This window comes from Brachyhypopomus gauderio, chromosome 20 (assembly GCF_052324685.1).
Source record: "Brachyhypopomus gauderio isolate BG-103 chromosome 20, BGAUD_0.2, whole genome shotgun sequence".
Taxonomy (NCBI): domain Eukaryota; kingdom Metazoa; phylum Chordata; class Actinopteri; order Gymnotiformes; family Hypopomidae; genus Brachyhypopomus; species Brachyhypopomus gauderio.
In genome coordinates, this window is record NC_135230.1 from 14,326,241 (window position 1) to 14,344,660 (window position 18,420).

General features: G+C 43.3%; 2 protein-coding genes across 2 annotated transcripts; one reads left to right on the forward strand and one right to left on the reverse strand.

Annotated features, from left to right (window-relative positions):
• Positions 1–2,947: 2,947 nt before the first annotated feature.
• Positions 2,948–5,190, reverse strand: LOC143484674 (thymosin beta-11). The gene is made up of 3 exons (XM_076983530.1): positions 5,065–5,190; positions 4,048–4,160; positions 2,948–3,862 (listed from the first exon to the last, which is right to left on the reverse strand). The coding sequence occupies exons 2-3, from the start codon at positions 4,145–4,147 to the stop codon at positions 3,831–3,833; spliced, it is 132 nt and encodes a 43-aa protein (XP_076839645.1). The 5' UTR covers positions 4,148–4,160; positions 5,065–5,190; the 3' UTR covers positions 2,948–3,830.
• Positions 5,191–5,731: 541 nt separating this feature from the next.
• On the forward strand, positions 5,732–16,284 carry pwp2h (PWP2 small subunit processome component). The gene is made up of 21 exons (XM_076983517.1): positions 5,732–5,856; positions 6,047–6,159; positions 6,298–6,392; positions 6,544–6,643; positions 6,746–6,889; positions 7,194–7,329; positions 7,492–7,760; positions 8,006–8,144; positions 8,306–8,381; positions 8,466–8,602; positions 8,723–8,871; positions 9,378–9,525; positions 9,916–10,066; positions 10,350–10,530; positions 10,936–11,083; positions 11,301–11,409; positions 11,643–11,708; positions 12,811–13,029; positions 13,191–13,341; positions 14,147–14,221; positions 15,850–16,284. Exons 1-21 carry the CDS (start codon positions 5,839–5,841, stop codon positions 16,022–16,024), a joined length of 2,799 nt encoding a protein of 932 aa, XP_076839632.1. The 5' UTR covers positions 5,732–5,838; the 3' UTR covers positions 16,025–16,284.
• The last annotated feature ends 2,136 nt before the right edge of the window (positions 16,285–18,420 follow it).

Genomic DNA, 18,420 nt, shown 5'->3' on the forward strand with positions numbered 1-18,420 from the left:
GCCTCAGAATCTTCAGCATGCCCAACCCACATTATCGATCGCCCTTTCTTGTCAGTCAGTGCATTAAACCTCCTGGAACACTGTCCTACAGCTGTTCCATCGAATGTTGCTGGGTGTGGGCGGGGCTAATTGAAAGGAGCAGGCATGGGGGTGTGGCCTGTGGAACAACAACAGCTTTCTCACATTCGTAATGAAGTTATAGAGCATCACCAAAGCCCCTCAAATTGGCTAGGCACACCAGGAGGCCAGAGGACTGTAGAAGGCTTGTAGTTATAAAAGGAGCAAGTGTACTTCTGAATACGGGTCTTGGAGACCTAGGCTGAAGATCATGTTTAACTGTAACACAATCAGCACAATCTTCTATACAATATGTTCATTTCTTCTGTTTTCCCCACATTGTTTATTTTGTTAATTTTTTTGTGTTGTTTTACGTGTGTTTTACTGATTACATTTGTTTTGTGTTCCGCTGTTATTTGTCTGCTGCGTGACGCACAGCTGCCTTAAATCACATCCGTACTCGGTGTGTTCACGGCGATCTGGAAGCGTGTGAGCCTGTTGTGTTTGCAGTTGCTCCTTCACACAGCACAGATGGAGTCTGTTGTATAAAAACCTCTAGATGAAGACAGAACAAACCACTGTAACACAGATGACACACTATAGTTCAAAGCTACAAAATCATCCGAGTGGGGAGTGTTATAATTTAGTGTGATGTAGTGTTTTCTTTATTAAAAGCTTTTTCACTGATGGTCATTGTTTCACATGCACCATGCATGAATCCGGCTCTGCCTGCATCCGTTTTTCTCAGATTAGGAACAGTACATATGCGAACGCACGTCTGAGAGACTACTGATCTGATACAGAAACGAATGCGCCCTAATCCAATGAGCAATGATGGAGATGTAAATTATTATTTGAGACACTGACAAAGCAGGTTTTGTGGTGAGAAGGAAATCGGGTTTTATCATTCCAACGACAGGCAACGGACCTAGTTAAGTTTCCTTTTGGAGTGAGAGACAGTGTGGTCACAGATCTGCAGTAGAAGTGACTTCGGAGGTGATGCAGCCTTGGGGGTTACCATGGAAACAGGAGCTTGGCGCTGTGTTTACCCCGGCTAATTTAGCACGGCATCATGAGCAACAGATGGACTGTTCTGCGGAGAGCAATAGCTTAAATTGTTCGCATTTCAGTTACACTGACAGGCGGCTGTGAGGAGTGTCCTTTATGGAACACGCTTACGTTTCAGTCCCAAAGAAATGACGACGGCAGTTAAAGCAATGATTCTGCGCAATTTATTTTGTACATTACGCTGAATGTCATAGCATATTTGATCAGCTTGCAGTTTGATCTAGACGTCTGCCAACACCGCATTAGCAAAATCAAAGAAGTATCTCAAAACCTTGACCTCGTGTGACAGTTTAGGTCAAAACATATGAAGGGGCAGTGACCCACAGTGCCATGCGCAGTGGGCCGTGAAAAGATGAATGGCTTCCCATCGACTTCAGTCAGGACGTTGAACTGATCGGTGCAGGGCAGCGGTGGACGCACGGCGCCACTGAACACCAGCCTACTTCACCCGCCTCGACCATGCCCATAAGACCCGGAACTACTAGAAGGATCCGCTCGGTTCTTTAGTGAGTTTAGCTGGAGCTCAGCTGGATAATACAAGTGTTGTTTATAACTTAATAAGGAAAGGGTGGAATACCGAAACAATGCATCGTTCTGCAACTCACCAAGGCCGTCCATTTGTAGTTCTTGAAACTATTTGACCAGGGCTCAAGGGAGCAGATACAATGCATGTTGTTCCTCACTGCTGACTGCTGTGGAATTCTGCAGGCAAGCCTGGACCTGTCCGACTTCAGAACAGAAGCATCTCCCAGATCTCTTGCCTCTTCTGTCTTCACTAGCAGGAGCACACCTGCTATGGACCCACGGGCTATTTGATTTGGACGACCAAGGAGCTTGCCGAGGGCTAGGAATCTTTAATCAGGATCTTCCCTGTTAGGGGGGAGGTGCGAGAAGAGAGCTGGTTTGTGTGTGAACGGGTACAAGACACAAACTCGTACATGCAAAAGGCCTTTAATAACCCTTCTGCCTTTATGGATGCATGACACGGGAAGCACAAACACAAAACGCATCCCGGCATGAAACTCCCAGCACAACTGCACTTGTGCAACAGATTAACACCATATTAGTGGCAATTTACTTACGACTTGTTTACTTTTAAGAATCCAATTACACCAACATGTACAATAATTGCAGAGCTAGCTGTATCAGACTGTATTAACTGTGCACTACAGAGCAGAAAAAGCATCTTACATCATGATAATGGCTCAGTGCATAATGTAGTGCATGAAACAGCACAGTGCATTAGATGACCTCAAGATGCATTTGCTTTATGTATGCACTACTGCACACCTCAGATAACCCTGTTGACATTAAAAATGACCATGTGTCAACATAAGCTCTCAAAATGTTACACAGACAAGATTTATAGGTATGCCGTATAAATGCATAATATTGTATTCACCCTTAATCACAGATGGCCAATTTGAAGAAAAATAGATTCTGGTAATATCTGAAAGACCTCAAAAGGCAAATGCCAATCTTAGCCAAGGGAATCGGGCTTTGAATCTCCCAGCATGCATGGGAGATCCTGCAAGCTAATTGGATGGTCAAAGTGCCAAGTCACCTCCTGTGAGTAAGCCCCTTAGTGAGAGCTCAGGACACCACACCACCAGCCATCAGGACAGACTGCAATGAATTAAGAGACCTACAAAACTAATCCCACCTGAACTGCATTACACTTAATCAGAAGGCATCCAAGCAAGTCTCTAAATTTATTGTGCGATTAAGAGGTTTGTCAATATAAGATTACCTTCATCTTGTACACCATTTGCAAAAATTCACATCGAGAGCCAGACAAAAATGTACAACAATGGTCAAGAGAGACATTTGATAACAAAGGTGTTTTTTATTACAACATTTGTTTTCCATTATTGATAACAGTTTGTGGCAAAATAACATGGTTGCTGAGTTTACGAAAACCAAGAAAAACAAAGTTGATCTACAGCTGAAAGCGACCACATGGAATTCATTTCAAGAAATGACAGCTTCCATAAGACGACCAACAGAGGGCGCAACACAAAAGCTACCCCAAATCCACACTAACAGGGCACAATCAACTAAAACAAAATCCCTCAAGTTCCTTAGGAGCGTTTCGCAGATCTAGATCGACCCCACCTTCTCTTCCTCTTGGTCAACAAGCATTTGCCTGAGGCAGCGCTAACAAGGTGTTAATCACTGACAACATAAAAAGCAAATCTTGTGCATTATCGTAAAACTCAAAAAAAAAAAAAAAAAATAATAAAAAAAAAAATAAAAAAAAAAAAATAGGAAAGCAATGCCTCAAATTGGTGAGCAGGTCACATGTTGACAAAGCCACGCCTCAACAGGTTGATAAATTTGGGAACATCCACATTCCATGGCCACACCCCCTTGTCCTTTGCCCTTTTCTGAATCTATGCCAATAGCTTAGGCCACCATCAAGTGGCCCGCCATGGTTACTGGATGGTTCCAAGCTACATGCTCCACGAGTCTGAAGCATCTCTGCTGTGTTGGAGAGGAGGAGGGCAGGGTTCTTCAGGCTGTTGGTGGAGGGTGATTTCAATTCCATCCAACACTGGTGGCAGCTTTTGGCTCTTTTTTTCCAACATTTGTTTGTTTGTTATTCTTTCAACATTTCGGTTACAAAGTTATACAGCTAAAAGTGAATGAAAAGAAGGCAATGCAGGGAGGGGGTTGTGCACAGTGCGTGTGGGAGACCAGGGTCTTCACGACGTCGCCTGCTTCTCCTGTTCAATGGCTGTGGAGGGAGGTGGAGAACAATCAGAACATACGCCCCATTTCAATTTAGCACTGTTCGCATTTCTGTGCACTGCACATATGAATAATGCATGAAGATGATTCAAACATCCGGTCAGTCTTTCTGGCACCACTTGACAATATAATATTAATTTAAATTCATGTACTATTGCCCAACAGTCTTACTTTCTTTAGATGGTAGCGGGTTCTTCTCCTGAGTCTCGGTCTTCTTCAGCTTGGTCTTGTCAAAGCTGGTGACCTCTTCCAGGTTGGGCTTGTCAGACATGATTGTTGAGTGTCTGTTGGAAGACAAGAAGTGATTTTTTTTTCTCCCCCCCTCTTCCCTTTGTCTGAAAAACCCTCAGACCGCTCAGAGCACTCCCTAAAACTGCATGTGGCAATGAAGATATCGAGAGCCTTTGTTCAGGAACAACCAGTGGCGACAGCGATTTGCATCACATCCCGTTTATTTCGCTGATCATTGCTTCACACAAGTGAACAAAACCGCACCCTTTCTGAATGGCGTCATTTTTTTTTAATAAACGTTCACGACCACGCGACTGACTACCCACGTCAAGGGTGCAAAGACGAATTAAAAAGCCAATGACTAAACGCTGCGATGAAACAGTTAAATATTTTGCATGGGTTATATAAAATGTGCAGGCATTTTGTGGACCTCCACGTGCTTGCACAAAGATTTTCGACTCTGCCAAGTCCCAGCGAATCAAGAAGAATACGTGCGCTTGCTGGAACCACCGCCCAACCTCCTTTATCTCGCACCACAGCGCTTTTACGTTGCTATCATACTCCCAAGCTGCTGTGCTGCACAGATGCCAGTTATTTCACTATATTCTACCATTTACACGCATCAGTTGCATGAAGCGTTCATACATTAGTGTGTGCAACACAAAGGCGCGTAACAAAGGAAACAGACTGCGAGCCCGTTTGATTCTCACACACACACACACAAAAAAGGAAAAAATGATCTATGATTTTCTTTCGTGTTTACCGCGCCTTACATTAAGTACTCTTTGATCATTCACACACGTCCTGTTCAATAAAATCTTCAAAAATAGAAGAGGCCAAAATGCCTTTAGTCCAGAAAGATAAGGCAGACAGCCATTTAAAAAAAAAATCAGTTAAAACATTTTTATTTGCATGACGAATATGATAATTGATTAATAAAAACCTGATGAGACTTACCTAGGTAGACAGGTTAGCGTTTGCAATCTCAGTCAACTCTACGTCGCAGCACTGTGGCGCGCCAATGCGCAAGCGTCAAATATATACAGGGCGATATGCAAATCAGACCGTTACGTCACTACACAGTTCCCCTTGAAACGAGGAAGACAGAATTCACACGGCGCGCCAAAAATACTATTAAAAGTTTGATTTGTCAATGTGTATGCATGCATTCAAGTATATAGAATGAGCTTGTTTAAAGGTTTACAAAAATATTTCGTAACTAACCAGTGTTTGAAGTTATACCGACATCAGCATGTGCCACGACGCCATCTTGTGGCTATTGAGGTGTTAAACGTCTAATCTAGACGCATAAATTATCTTAGATTTTAATTTTAATTTTCTCTGATTTTTCGCTGTATTTATGAGGCTGGATTAAAATATTTTAGCTACCTTTTTTCATAGCGTGTATACAATTAGTCACTTTTGTTGTTGCAGCCATTTTCATGACTTTATACACATTTGAATAACGTCCATTATACTGCTTATGTCAAAATACATTTATACGTCTACCAAACGCTTTGGTATAGCTGTAGAAAACGTATCGTATGATGAGAGTTATTTCATATTGGAGAAAAAAGTAAATGTCTTTTATTTTGCCTGAAATGTCTGAACCGGAAACACTATTCGTAGGTTACACATGTGCTTCTTCTCGTTTCAGAAACAGTAGCTTTCAATGCATGTGTACATTAGGTTTTGTGGCAAATAATATGAAGTATTAAACGTTATTCCAAAATGAAGTTTGCGTACAAGGTATGTATGTGACAGTTTTGACATGCTCATTTTATTGTCTAGTAAGGTTAGCAACTGAACGCAGTTGGAGATGGAGATGAGAACTTATAAACGTTAGCTAGCTGAGCTATTCAATATTAGCTTGCCATACTGGTAACTACACATTTTGAAGATATATTTAGATGACATTTCTTACATCACGATTCCACAGTTTTCTAACTTGCTGGGGGCTGTTTATCGACACGGCAACCTCTCCTTCTCCAAAGATGGCAATTCAGTCATCAGTCCTGTTGGAAATCGCATCTCAGTATTTGATCTTAAAAAGTAAGTGTCTGTCGTCCGATGGAGAATAAATGTAACCCTCGAGCGACGCGTTTCATTTGCTCTTCGTTCTCTCTTGTGCATCTTTTCTAAATGATGTGACCTCAGCCTTTATTAACAGTGATGCTTCCTTTATTTCAGCAACAAGTCCGAGACGTTGCCAGTCAGCACCCAGAAGAATATCGCCTGTGTCGGCCTCTCGCCTGATGGAAATCTGGCCATACTTGTTGATGAAGGTAACTAATAATGACCCGCTTAGTGTATCTCATTTAAAGATGCAGTAATCGAGGTAATTTGTGATTCCAATAGAAGACTATACAAGATGCGTGTTCTCATTTGCTTCGTTACACACGGATGGTTTCTAATGTTAAATCGTTTGTATTGCAGATGGAGCAGTAGTGTTGGTCAGTTTGATTACTCGGGCAGAACTTTACCATCATCACTTTCACAAACCTGTTAGCAGTGTCTGCTTCTCACCTGACGGCAGGTCAGTAGCTGCTAACACTCACTCATTACCTACCTCCTCCCCCTATACCTGCTTATTGAAATTGCAACATATCACATGTGTTATTTTGTTTACTCTTTACAGGAAGTTTGTGGTCACTAAAGAAAATGTGGCCCTGATGTACCACGCCCCTGGAAAGAACAGAGAATTCAATGCGTTTGCTCTGGACAAGAGTTACTACGGACCTTACGATGAGACGACCTGTATTGACTGGACTGAAGATTCTAAGTATGGGACTGTAGCTTAGCTGGTCAATACTGCTAGTCGCTCACGTTGTTGTTATTCCTTAATTTAGCTTTGTAATGTTAATAGTGTCAATAATCATTATGCAAATGAGGTTAACTGAAGTTCTTTTAGAATATAGGCAGATAAGTGTTTTGGCGCAAAAGTACCATAAAAGTGACTGTAATTAACCCAGTGCTCTGGACTCGGTACTCACCATTCTCCGTGTCTGTTGCCTCAGTGCCGTTTGCTCCTTGGTGGGCTGAATAAGAAAGGTGCAGCTTCATGTTCTCTTACCCTACTGCCTCAGGTGCTTTGCTGTGGGGAGCAAAGACATGACCACATGGGTGTTTGGGGCAGAACGATGGGCCAATCTGATCTATTACTCTTTGGGCGGCCACAAAGACGTCATTGTGGGCTGCTTCTTCGAGAAAGGCAGTCTGGATGTAAGTTTTCAGCATCTCCTGATTTTACCAAGGATCTCTTTAATGGTTTAATTTTTTATTAACTATTGTTCTGTAGATAAACAGTAGTGTTATTTCATTAGACGACTGTAAACCACCCATCGAACACACACCGACACGTTGGTTATATCGGTTCTATCACAGTTGTACACCGTGAGTCGAGACGGCACACTTTGCGTGTGGGAGAGCGACACGGAGCTCGATGGCTTACGTAAGGGCCCCAAATACTCAGAGCGAAAGAAGATGGCTGAGGAGAGGAAGAGGCGAACTGAGGCAGAAGTTGATGAGGAGGATGAGATTGTGGAAGTAATGGGAGAAGACGGGGAGCCAAGGGGAGAGGTGATTAGAGGCAGTGAACACGCGCCTGAAGAAGTGGAAGGTGTGAGAAACGTCCGCTACAAGCAAAAAAGCAAGTAAGTGTCTGCCCACATCATTAAAACAAATAATGAAAAAAATAGTTGAGTTTGTCTTTTAACATAAATTTGTCAAAGGTTGGTATTTTGAAATGCTCATAGAAGGCAAACGGGTCTTTTTCACAGAAGGAATACCGTCTTTGTTTCTGGTTTTTAATCTGGATTTTATTCTTTTTTTGCCTGAACTAACTTTTCACATTTGAAATTGAAGACTCATCAGACTCATGAATCTCTTTTTGCAACAGACACTTTTTCAACAAGGAGGGCGACTTCAACAACTTGACGGCTGCTGCCTTCCACAAGAGCACGCACATCCTGGTCACCGGCTTTGCCTCAGGAGCCTTTTACCTCCACGAGCTGCCTGAGTTTGACCTCATTCACTCACTCAGGTGACTGTCACACATGTTCAATCACAGCTGCTCATCCTTTCACCCTCCATCTAAATGATGTCTCTTGACAAATTGTAACTTCGCAGTTGGATTTTTTTTTTCTGTGTTGAATAGTAATGTAATTAGTGTTTTCTAAACTTTTTGTGCTCATGTAACCTCAGCATTTCAGATCAGAGGATTTCCGCTATAGCTATGAACCCCACTGGAGACTGGATTGGCTTCGGTTGTTCAGGTACAGCCTCTAAAAACCTAGTATTGATGTAGAAGTGTATGTACACTGAGCATGTGCAGTTGAAATGCGTTCTTGGTTCTCAAGGTCTTGGTCAGTTGCTGGTTTGGGAGTGGCAGAGTGAGTCCTATGTTTTCAAGCAACAAGGCCACTTCAACAACATGGCTACTCTAGCCTACTCTCCTGATGGACAGTACCTCGCCACCGGAGGGGATGATGGGAAGGTGAGCCCCCCCCCATCTCCCACCTCCCCCTTTGCATTCTAGCTTCTCGCAGTCTGTGTTTAGAAGAACAAAGTTTAATTCGTACAGGACATGTGGGTAACGGAAGCGACTGGTTTTCAGGTGAAGGTGTGGAACTGCAGCAGTGGGCTGTGCTTCGTCACGTTCCAGGAGCACAGGAGCAGCGTGACGGGCGTGGCCTTCACCGGCAGCGGCACAGTGGTGCTCAGCTCCTCGCTGGACGGCACCGTGCGCGCCTTCGATCTGCACAGGTAGTGCACGAGCCAGGCACCATTTAGCCTGCATGAGCTTTGAGGTTTTCTCTCTGGTATTGTGGGCTTTGTAGTCGTGATGGGCCGATCCAGTATTTTTCAGTTCCAATCCGATACCGATATGTAACTGCCAATACCGATATCGATACCGATACAAATACCGATATAAGGGCTCTTTAGTTTATTATCATTGGTATTATGTTTAAGGTTACATAATGAGGCTGAAATAGACACAGTACTTAGAAGAGTACACACATGCATTCCAAAGGCATATACAAACAATAATTGTCTTTCATATCAAATATTTAAAACACAAAACTGAAATAAACATCCCATGTAAAATGGATTGGTAAGTGGACCGGCCACGTTCGTCTGATATCCGATACGTTAAATTATGTCAATATCGGCCCTGATACCGATATTGTATCGGATCGGTCCCATCTCTACTTTGTAGTCTGATAAGGCCGTGTGGAACTTTTGCAACTTTTTCCGGGTTTCCTCCTCAGATACCGTAACTTCCGGACAATGACGTCTCCGCGGCCGACTCAGTTCTCTTCGTTGGCGGCAGATGTGAGTGGCGAGCTGGTGTGTGCCGGATCCCAGGACTCGTTCGAGATCTTCCTCTGGTCCATGCAGACAGGACGTCTGTTGGAGGTCTGTCCGAACTCATTTTATTTAAAATAATGTTTCACCTTTTGAATGCAGATGTATCCAGTAATGTGGAAAGGCTTGCTTATTGGCAACATTATCTTTTCAAAATGAAGTGTGCATTTAATGACATGTTGATGTAACACGTTTGTATGTATTTTTGTTAACTAAGTTTGAAAATCGTCTTGTAACTGAGCACTTACTGACTGTGTCTGTAGTTCAGGTAAATTATTAAATCCTAGTAAGAGCAAAGCACAAATTTGAAATGGCTCTTATTACCCATGAGTCAGTACACATCCTTTATGCAGTATGTCAATTTTTGGCAGTGATGTCCAGCTGTGTAACCTTGTGTGTGTGTGTGTGTGTGTGTGTGTGTGTGTGTGTGTGTGTGAGCAGGTGCTGAGTGGCCACGAGGGTCCCGTGAGCTGCCTGTGTTTTAGCCCGGTGCAGTCTGTGCTGGCCAGCGTGTCTTGGGATAAGACAGTTAGACTGTGGGACATGCGTGACAGCTGGCAGACCAGGGAGCTGCTCCGCCTCAACTCTGATGGTAAAGGGACCATCTCACCTGAGGCACAGGCTCTTGTTTCTCATGTTTTTGTTTTTGAAATTATAGTCAACTTGCTTGTATGTAGTGCAGGAAAACCTTGGTGTTTAAACATGGAGGAGAACCAGTGAAAACAATAAGCCAGAATGGGAACAAAAGAATCAGAATATTGTGTGGGGGAATCAGAATATTGATGGAGAATTGTTGAGAATTGTCGACTGGAGAATAGGAAGGGTGTGGGAGAATTTTTTTCTGTATGACATGGGGCCCTCTCCCTCCCGGGAAGGTCTGGCGGTGACGTATCGTCCAGATGGCCAGGAGCTGGCGGTGGCCACCCTGGACGGCGAGATCACCTTCTGGAACCCTCAGGCGGCCACGCAGATCGCCTCCATCGTCGGCCGCCACGACCTGCAGATGGGTCGCAAAGAGACGGAGAAGATCACAGCCAAGCAGTCTGCCAAGGGCAAGTGAGTGTGGCTGAGGCCTACATCAGCTCAGGTGACATGCACCCAAATCCTGGAGACCATTCAACATACTCCAGTGGTCGGGACTTGTGTACTATGGAAATATGTACTATATACTATGGAAATATTCACTGTGTGATTCTCTAGCCCAAAAATATCATGGTATCGTGGTCTTAATCTACAGTTTTGACATAAGCTGATGGGTGAAACTAACTAAAAAAATCTGTAATTATTTTCAAAAAGATTTGTATATCCTTTGCACACACATCTACAGATGTGCCAAGGCATGATTGAATAGGTCTATCCAAACACAACAACAAAGTAACCAAATATGTAATGTCCTTCATTATTAGCATGTATTCATCAGGCATGTAAAATGGACACCCCTATCTATTCTGTTGTAATTAGGGCCTTCACGTGCCTGTGTTATTCTGCTGACGGTGAGTCTATGTTGGCTGGTGGCCACTCAAAGTTTGTGTGCATCTACAACATCAAGGAGCAGATCCTCATGAAGAAGTTTGAAATCTCCTGCAACATGTCCTTGGATGCTATGGAGGTACGGTTCCATCTGTTATCAACCAACAGGGGTTAATGACATGTGCAGGTTGTTTGTTGCTCTTCTTGTATCACTTGTGTTCTACTGTGGTATTACTCTCCTGTGTGATGGTCGGAAGCAAATCTTTCTGTCTTTGGCTTTGTGTGGTGTTCTGGTCATCTGAGTATTGTAAATGCCAATTTACTGGTAACTTAACCCTCACGTGTCACTGTGTCAGGAGTTCTTGGACAGGCGTAAGATGACGGAGTTTGGTAGCCTGGCACTTGTGGACGAGGGTGCGGGAGATGGAGATGGAGTGGAACTCAGCCTGCCTGGAGTCAAGCGAGGTGAACACACTCTTGCTGTGTATTGTTGTATAAGTAGTAGTAGTAGTAGCGGTGGTGGTGGTATTAGTAGTAGTGGTGGTAGTGGTATTAGTAGTAGTGGTGGTAGTGGTATTAGTAGAAGTGATCAATTCTCAAAGAGAGTCCGCAGTAATGATCTAATGTCATCCAAGATTAAAAGTAATCTATTTGTGGCAAATTAAACTTTCTCCCCCCCCCCCCCCCCCCCCTCCCAGGCGATATGAGCTCCCGACACTTTAAGCCAGAGATTCGTGTCTCTTCTCTCCACTTCTCCCCCACTGGTATGTAATCCTTAGATTCTTATACAAGACAGGTTTACTCTTTGTTAGGTGTATTTGTGCATTTTGTCACATATATGTTTTCACTACCCTTTTGGGCCTCTCGTATGGTCTGGATTATACAAAATACTGAATATGTGATGCAGGTTGTATATTGTACCATGCAGAAGTGATTGTGCTGCAGATTGGACGACCGTCTCCATCTATTTCCACTTCATTCACCTCATTCCCTTCAGGCCACTGAAGCACTGAAAATGTGTTGTGTTCTTGTATCCACACGGTGATGGTTTGTGTCTTATCCATTATTATGCTAGAAGATGTTGAGAGCTGTCATGCTATTCAGACATTTTTAATTGGGTACCAGGCACTCCCAGCTAGGAACACTTTGGCCACACATCCTCATGCTTCATTTCGTGGCTTGTTCTCCTGACACCAAAGTGGACTGGCTCCGTAGATGAACCAGTATGGGTCTAACAAGACATTTCCCACTCCTCTGAGGTTCAGTTCTGATGCTGCTGTGTCTTCTGAATATGTACTTTCTTGTTCTTCGTGAACATCAGGTCTTAATGTGGTCATTGACTGTGATTGTTTATTTTGGTACAAAGTTCAGTTGATGGTGTCTTGTGGTCACCAGTGTTGAATTGTAACATGGTGTGGCCTTTTTTATCTCCCAAAGTTTTCTAAAGATTTAACGGGTTACAGGCCAGTTCTGGCTTTTTGTTTACTGCGGCATTGTGTGAAATGCCCAGAACCTCAGTTTAGACCATGGTCATGTGATCTACATCTTTTTGGAGTGTTGTAGTTTATTCCACTATGTGTTTTGTTGTTGTTTTTTAATTTTTCTAATGAAGAGGTAAATATTTAAACCACATGTATTTACAGCTATTTGATAAGCTTGCAGTTTTGTATGAAGATCTCAGGACATTTTTTGAAGGAATTCATATGTAATTTATATTAGGTAATATAAAAAAATGATTAATTAGCTTGTAAATTTAAGTTATATTGTATTATGGAAATGCCTATGGTCCAATTGGAGTAAATCAATCAATAATGAGAGATGCCTGTCTGTTACCAACACACTGAGATATACCTCCATTCCAATCAGGACGCAGCTGGGCAGCAGCCTCCACGGAAGGATTGCTCATCTACTCTCTAGACACCTCGCTAGTGTTTGACCCCTATGACCTGGACATGGACGTTACACCAGTCAGCATACGTCATCAGCTGAAGAAGAAGGAATGGGCGTCGGCAATTGTGCTAGCTTTCCGCCTGAATGAGACCGGTTTAATTAGAGAAGTGCTGGAGTCTGTGCCTTATGATCAAAGTATGTCTAAGTTATATTCTTTCAGTATGTACTTAGTCATAAAACCTCTGTTCAATTACAGAACCTCTTTAGACACTGCTTGAAGTTTGTTTGACAGCATTAGATGCATGTTTGTGTAACTTGTCTGCTTTTGTTTTTGGGTTTGTTTTTAATTTTTTTAGCGGAACTGGTATCCAGCTCACTTCCAGACGTGTATGTGGAGAAGTTGCTGGACTTTGTGGCCTCATCTCTGGAGAAGTCCAGACACCTCCAGTTCTACCTCACATGGGCCCAGAGCCTTCTCACCTTACACGGACAGAAGCTCAAGAACAGGTGGAGTAAACATTTCTCCATATACTAGAAACGACATACAAACTCTCAGTAGCGAACCGTGACCATTAAACCGCTACCTCCTCCTCCTCCTCCCCCCCCCCCCCGAAATTTTTTTCCCTCTCCTAATAAACTGCAATAAAGAATAAAGAAAAAACCGAGATGACAGTATAGCTTTAGAAACGCAATAAACAATAACATTTGTACTAGATAACTTGTTAAGCAAAATAAGTTTCCAAACAAAATAAGTTTTCACAGCTCCGTGGTTCTCGGAAGCGGAATATGTAAATGAGGACGTCAAAGGACTAAATCGAAACTAACTAGCGGTGGTGCTAACGACAGCTAGCATCGCCACAGCGGAAATTATCATACAGTTAAGCCCGCCCACTAAGAGGGAAGATATGATTGGTCAATTTTACTGTCATTTGAAAGTGGTATTGTGCTGAATTATAACTGCCAGGCCCTCTGTAAACGAACAGCGGGCATCACAGTGCTGATAGGGGGAGACACAGGCTCACAGGCTTCCACTAAACCCCTCACCTTCCAACACAGATTGAATAGACATGGGTGAATAATTTATTTGCTTACATTTTTGTAATTTTTTAGATGTTGATTGTAAAACTGTAAGATCAAATAAAATTAGATAATTATATATATAATGTTTTAAGAATATTTTAGGCCCTCTGAGAGGGCGTAGAGGGCCCTGACGGTTCCCCACTGCAAACTCTTACCATATAACCACCTCTGTGATCCTCTGGCTCATTTTGATTCTGATGGAACATGTACGGCATGCACATTTGCTTAACAGGTCATCAGCGATACTCCCAACCATTCAGCAGCTGTTGAAGAGCATACAGAGGCACCACGATGACCTGTCAAAACTGTGAGTCCATCTTCTCCGTTAACATACACCATAGAACACCTAACACAGAGAAATGGCAATAAAGTGGACCAGTGGCTGGCTTTATTCAGGTTTTGGCAATAGTTAGACACCATTACTGTTTGTGTGATCACCTTCTTTCATTGGATGCCATCCATCCATCCATTTACATCCGCTTATCCGGGTCGCAGGGGTAGTAGCCTAAGCAAAGAAGCCCAGGTTTCGCTCTCCCGTTCCACTTTTTCTAGCTCTTTTGGGGGAATACCGAGGCATGCCCAGGACACCTGAGAGATATAATCTCTTTAGCATGTCCTGGTTCTTCCCCGGGGTCTCTTCCCAGTTGGACGTGCTCTGAGGCACCCAGAGGGAATCTGGACCAGATTCCCGAACCACCTCAACTGGTTCCTCTCTACATAGAGGAGCAGTGGCCTGTCAACCCAAGATACTTGAACTCCTCCACTTGAGGCAAGGATTCACTCCTGACCTGGAGAGGGCACTCCCATGTCTGGCTGAGTCCCATGGTCTCAGTTTTAGAGGTGCTGATTCTCATCCCGGCTGTCTGGCACTCGGCTGCAAAATTATCCAGCGAGTGCTGTAGGTCCTGGCCTGATGACGCCAACAGAACCACATCATCCACAAAAAGGAGACGTGGAATCCTGGGGCCACCCAACTAAATCCACTTGGCTACACCGAGAAATTCTGTCCCTAAAGTTCTGGCCATGAATAGAATCTGTGACAAAGGACAAATGTGCACCTTTTTGCTCCAACGTGGTGTTCAGTATGGACAGACTGTGACGAGCACAGAAGTCCAATAACAACACCACTCGGGTTCAGATCGGAGAGGCCGTTCCTCCCAATCATGCCCATCCAGGTCCTACTGTCATTGCCCATGTGAGCATTGAAATCCCCCAGCAGAACAATGGAATCCCCAGAAGGGGCACCTTCTAGTATCCCCTCCAAGGACTCTAAAAAGGCAGAGTACTAAGCACAAACAGTCCGAACCCGTTCCACAACCTGATGGTGCAGGGAAGCAACCCTCTTGTCTACCGGGGAAAACCCCAACACACGGGCAGCTATGAGTAAACCCACTCCTGCCCTGTCCAGCTTTCACCATGGGCAACTCCAGAAATGAATAAATTCCTTTCCATGTCCCAAAAGCCAGCTTCAGTAACCGAGGATCAGAGCGCCATGGTCCCTGTCTTCGGCCACCACCCAATCCACAATGCACAGGACCCCTAGTACTACCTCTGCCACAGGTGGTGGGTCCATGAGAGAGATCCATGTATCTCTTTCAGGCTGTGCCCGGCCGGGCCCCATGGGTAAAGACTCGGCCACCAGGCACTCGCCAGGTTACCTGACCGAGCCCTGTAACCCTGATCTGGATAAGGATATCTGGGGTCTTGCTATTTGTAAATTTCATTGGGTTTTTTTGTGAATCCCTCTTTGTCTGGCCCATCACCTACTGGGGGCATTTCCCTCTGACAACCTAGCTCCTAGGATCATGTAGGCACGCAAAACCCTCCACCACGAAAAGGTGGTGATCCATGGAAGAGGATGTACTGAATTGTTTGGCTGACCCAGGTCCTTAAGTAACTTCTAAACCAGAGCTCTTTTCTCTTCCCCCATTCTAGCTGTGACTGGAACATATACACCATCCGCTACGCCTCAGCTCTCTCCAAACAGAGAGGGGTGAAAAGAACAGCAACCGACCCTCTTGTTGAGGTAAAGGCAGACGGGGCAGAGGTCATGGACTCAGAAGACGAAGAGGAGGATATGATGAGTGATCCAGTTGTGGTGGAAGACTAATTCTCATGTAGACCTCAGCAAAGACCCAAAGTTACATCAGTATGGCATCTGGAACCATTAGAATGTGGCACAAGACAACTGTAGGGTCTTACTGGGATGATGCCTTTTTTAGGTGTTTACCAGTCCGAATGAACATTGCCCTACATGGAGTCAAATTGGACCGATTTATTATTCTTTATATATGCTGATATTACTGATGAGGCTCATCAAACATTTTGTGCTGTGTGATATATCTTTTTGAAAATAAATACTGAAAACATCTTTTTTCTAAGCAGTAGTATTATAGCTCATTAATATTATTTATCTTCATTTATCTTCATTCTCATTTTAAATGTTTCTGATTTATTGCACATCAGAAATGGTTGAATTTGAAAAGTACTTGGAAAGAAAATATAACAGTTTGACACAGTCTCATACTTTAGATTTTTTTTCGGCATGTACAGAATATAAGGCATATTTAGCCTTTTAGGCTAGAGAACCGCTCTCCAAACACTAACCACACCATCAGCTCTCCAAACACAAACCACATTGTTAATAGAAGAAGAAGAATAAGAAGAATAGAACTAATGATCCCACGACGGGGAAATTCACGTGTTACCGCAGTGTTACAGGAAAGGGAATTTTATTAATTCCCAATAAATAATTGCCATTTTTGGTAGCAGGCATGATGTCATAGTGTCCAGACCACCAAGGCTCATAAGTGCACAATTGTTGTAATGTGTATAAATTGTACAACTCTGAGGACTCGTTTTCAGACCTCTGGTTTTCAAATGACTTCAGTTCTAAGTATGTTCTGACGATGCAGGAAGGTGTTGGGAAAAGGGATATACTAGGTTGAGTATCTAAGTCCAGTCCTGGAGAATGACTACCTGAATGTTCAACTGTTCAACTCAATACTGAATGAAATCGCAAAGATGAACATGGACATTAAATATTCAACACACAACAAGCCCTGCATGTGACACATTAAGATAAGGAGATGAGTGAACACATATCCACAAGTACATATAAGGAGATGAGACTATTACTTGAATAACTCAACAGCACTAAAACATTTTGTAAGCATCATATTTTAAAACAAATACAACTGACAGTAGTGACTTTAGAACTGATGGTGGTGACAGTGGCCTCGTTACAACTAGGGGTGGGAATCGTTTACTATCTCACGATTCGATTCCGATTTTGGGGGCCACGATTCGATTCAAAATCGATTTGATTTATAAAAATGTCTGCCTCAGTCTATAAAATCTGCATGATCTACTACAGTCTGCTTTGCAAGACAGAATGACAAATACAGAAAATTAAGTGTCTTTCACATTTAATTAACAAAAATAAAGTGCTTTGGTAAAATAAAATGGTTTTTGTTGTGTTACCAAAATTCTTGAGCTTCATTTTGCAAGCTGTCAGGGCTGGCTCGGATGCAGTTCCCCCAGCCGTTGCTAGGGGCACCAGAGTCAGTCCCAGACTAAACCGGCGTAACCGTACACAGCCAGGTCTCTGCTTTCTCTGTGATTGCTTCTCGTTTAATGGTGTCTCACTACCTCTCTCTGTTATGTTTTCTCTTTACTTATTCGAGTATCTATCTCCTGCGTCGCTTCCTAACCCATCTCAAGTTTTCCCAATCCTGTATTTCTTCCTATCCGTTTTGCCTTTATTTTTGGGAAGGGTTTTTTTTTTGCTGCAGCGTTTTTTGCCAGTTACTTCTGCTGGCGTCCTTGGTTTCATTTTCGCATTGCATTTATCCGCGCTGTTTTTTAGTTACCATTGATATTTTGTTTGTTCCTCCCGTCTCACTACGGTTGAGTGTTATTTTTCACGCGTTGTATTTTCCGCGTTGTTTTTTTGTTTCTATTTACTCCGTGCCCTCACGTTGAGTCTTCCGTGTTGTTTTGTTTGTTCGTTCTGGGTCACTGTGCGCGTTTCCCTCGCTAACACATTTGACGTCAAACGTCTTGATCTTGCAAACCGGCACTTGGGTCCACCCTTCTCTATATTATCTCTCCCCCTTCTCTATATTAACGCTCCCGTGCTCACCGCGTTACACAAGCCTTGCACACGAGCTACATTGTGTCCAGTTCGGTCTTCCCCGGCATTCGGTAAAAACCAAAATGAACCTTAAATGAAGACCGGACAGGTTGAATATCTGTTTTGAACCTTTTCCGCGCATGAGTGTGTCCCAGAACCTGCTGCGTAAAGTCTCGCGTAATTTTGTAATTGCATAACGCGAGACTTCACCACAACTTAGAATCGATTTTGGGACATTTAAAATCGATTCTAAATCGTAGTAAATGAGAATCGATTTTTGATATATGAATCGATTTTTTGGCACACCTCTAGTTACAACATTCAATTAAAACTTCATACCACTCAAGTCAATGGCTTCTTGCTTAACAACT

Bases quoted from the DNA above. Each gene is read 5' to 3' on its own strand.
- LOC143484674 (XM_076983530.1), bottom strand. From the start codon at position 4,147: ATGTCTGACAAGCCCAACCTGGAAGAGGTCACCAGCTTTGACAAGACC. The intron at 3,863-4,047 runs GTAAGACTGTTG...CTCCCTCCACAG, and splicing joins CCCGCTACCATCTAAAGAAA to CCATTGAACAGGAGAAGCAG.
- pwp2h (XM_076983517.1), top strand. The intron at 10,531-10,935 runs GTGAGTGTGGCT...TGTTGTAATTAG, and splicing joins AAGCAGTCTGCCAAGGGCAA to GGCCTTCACGTGCCTGTGTT. The intron at 14,222-15,849 runs GTGAGTCCATCT...CCCCCATTCTAG, and splicing joins CACGATGACCTGTCAAAACT to CTGTGACTGGAACATATACA.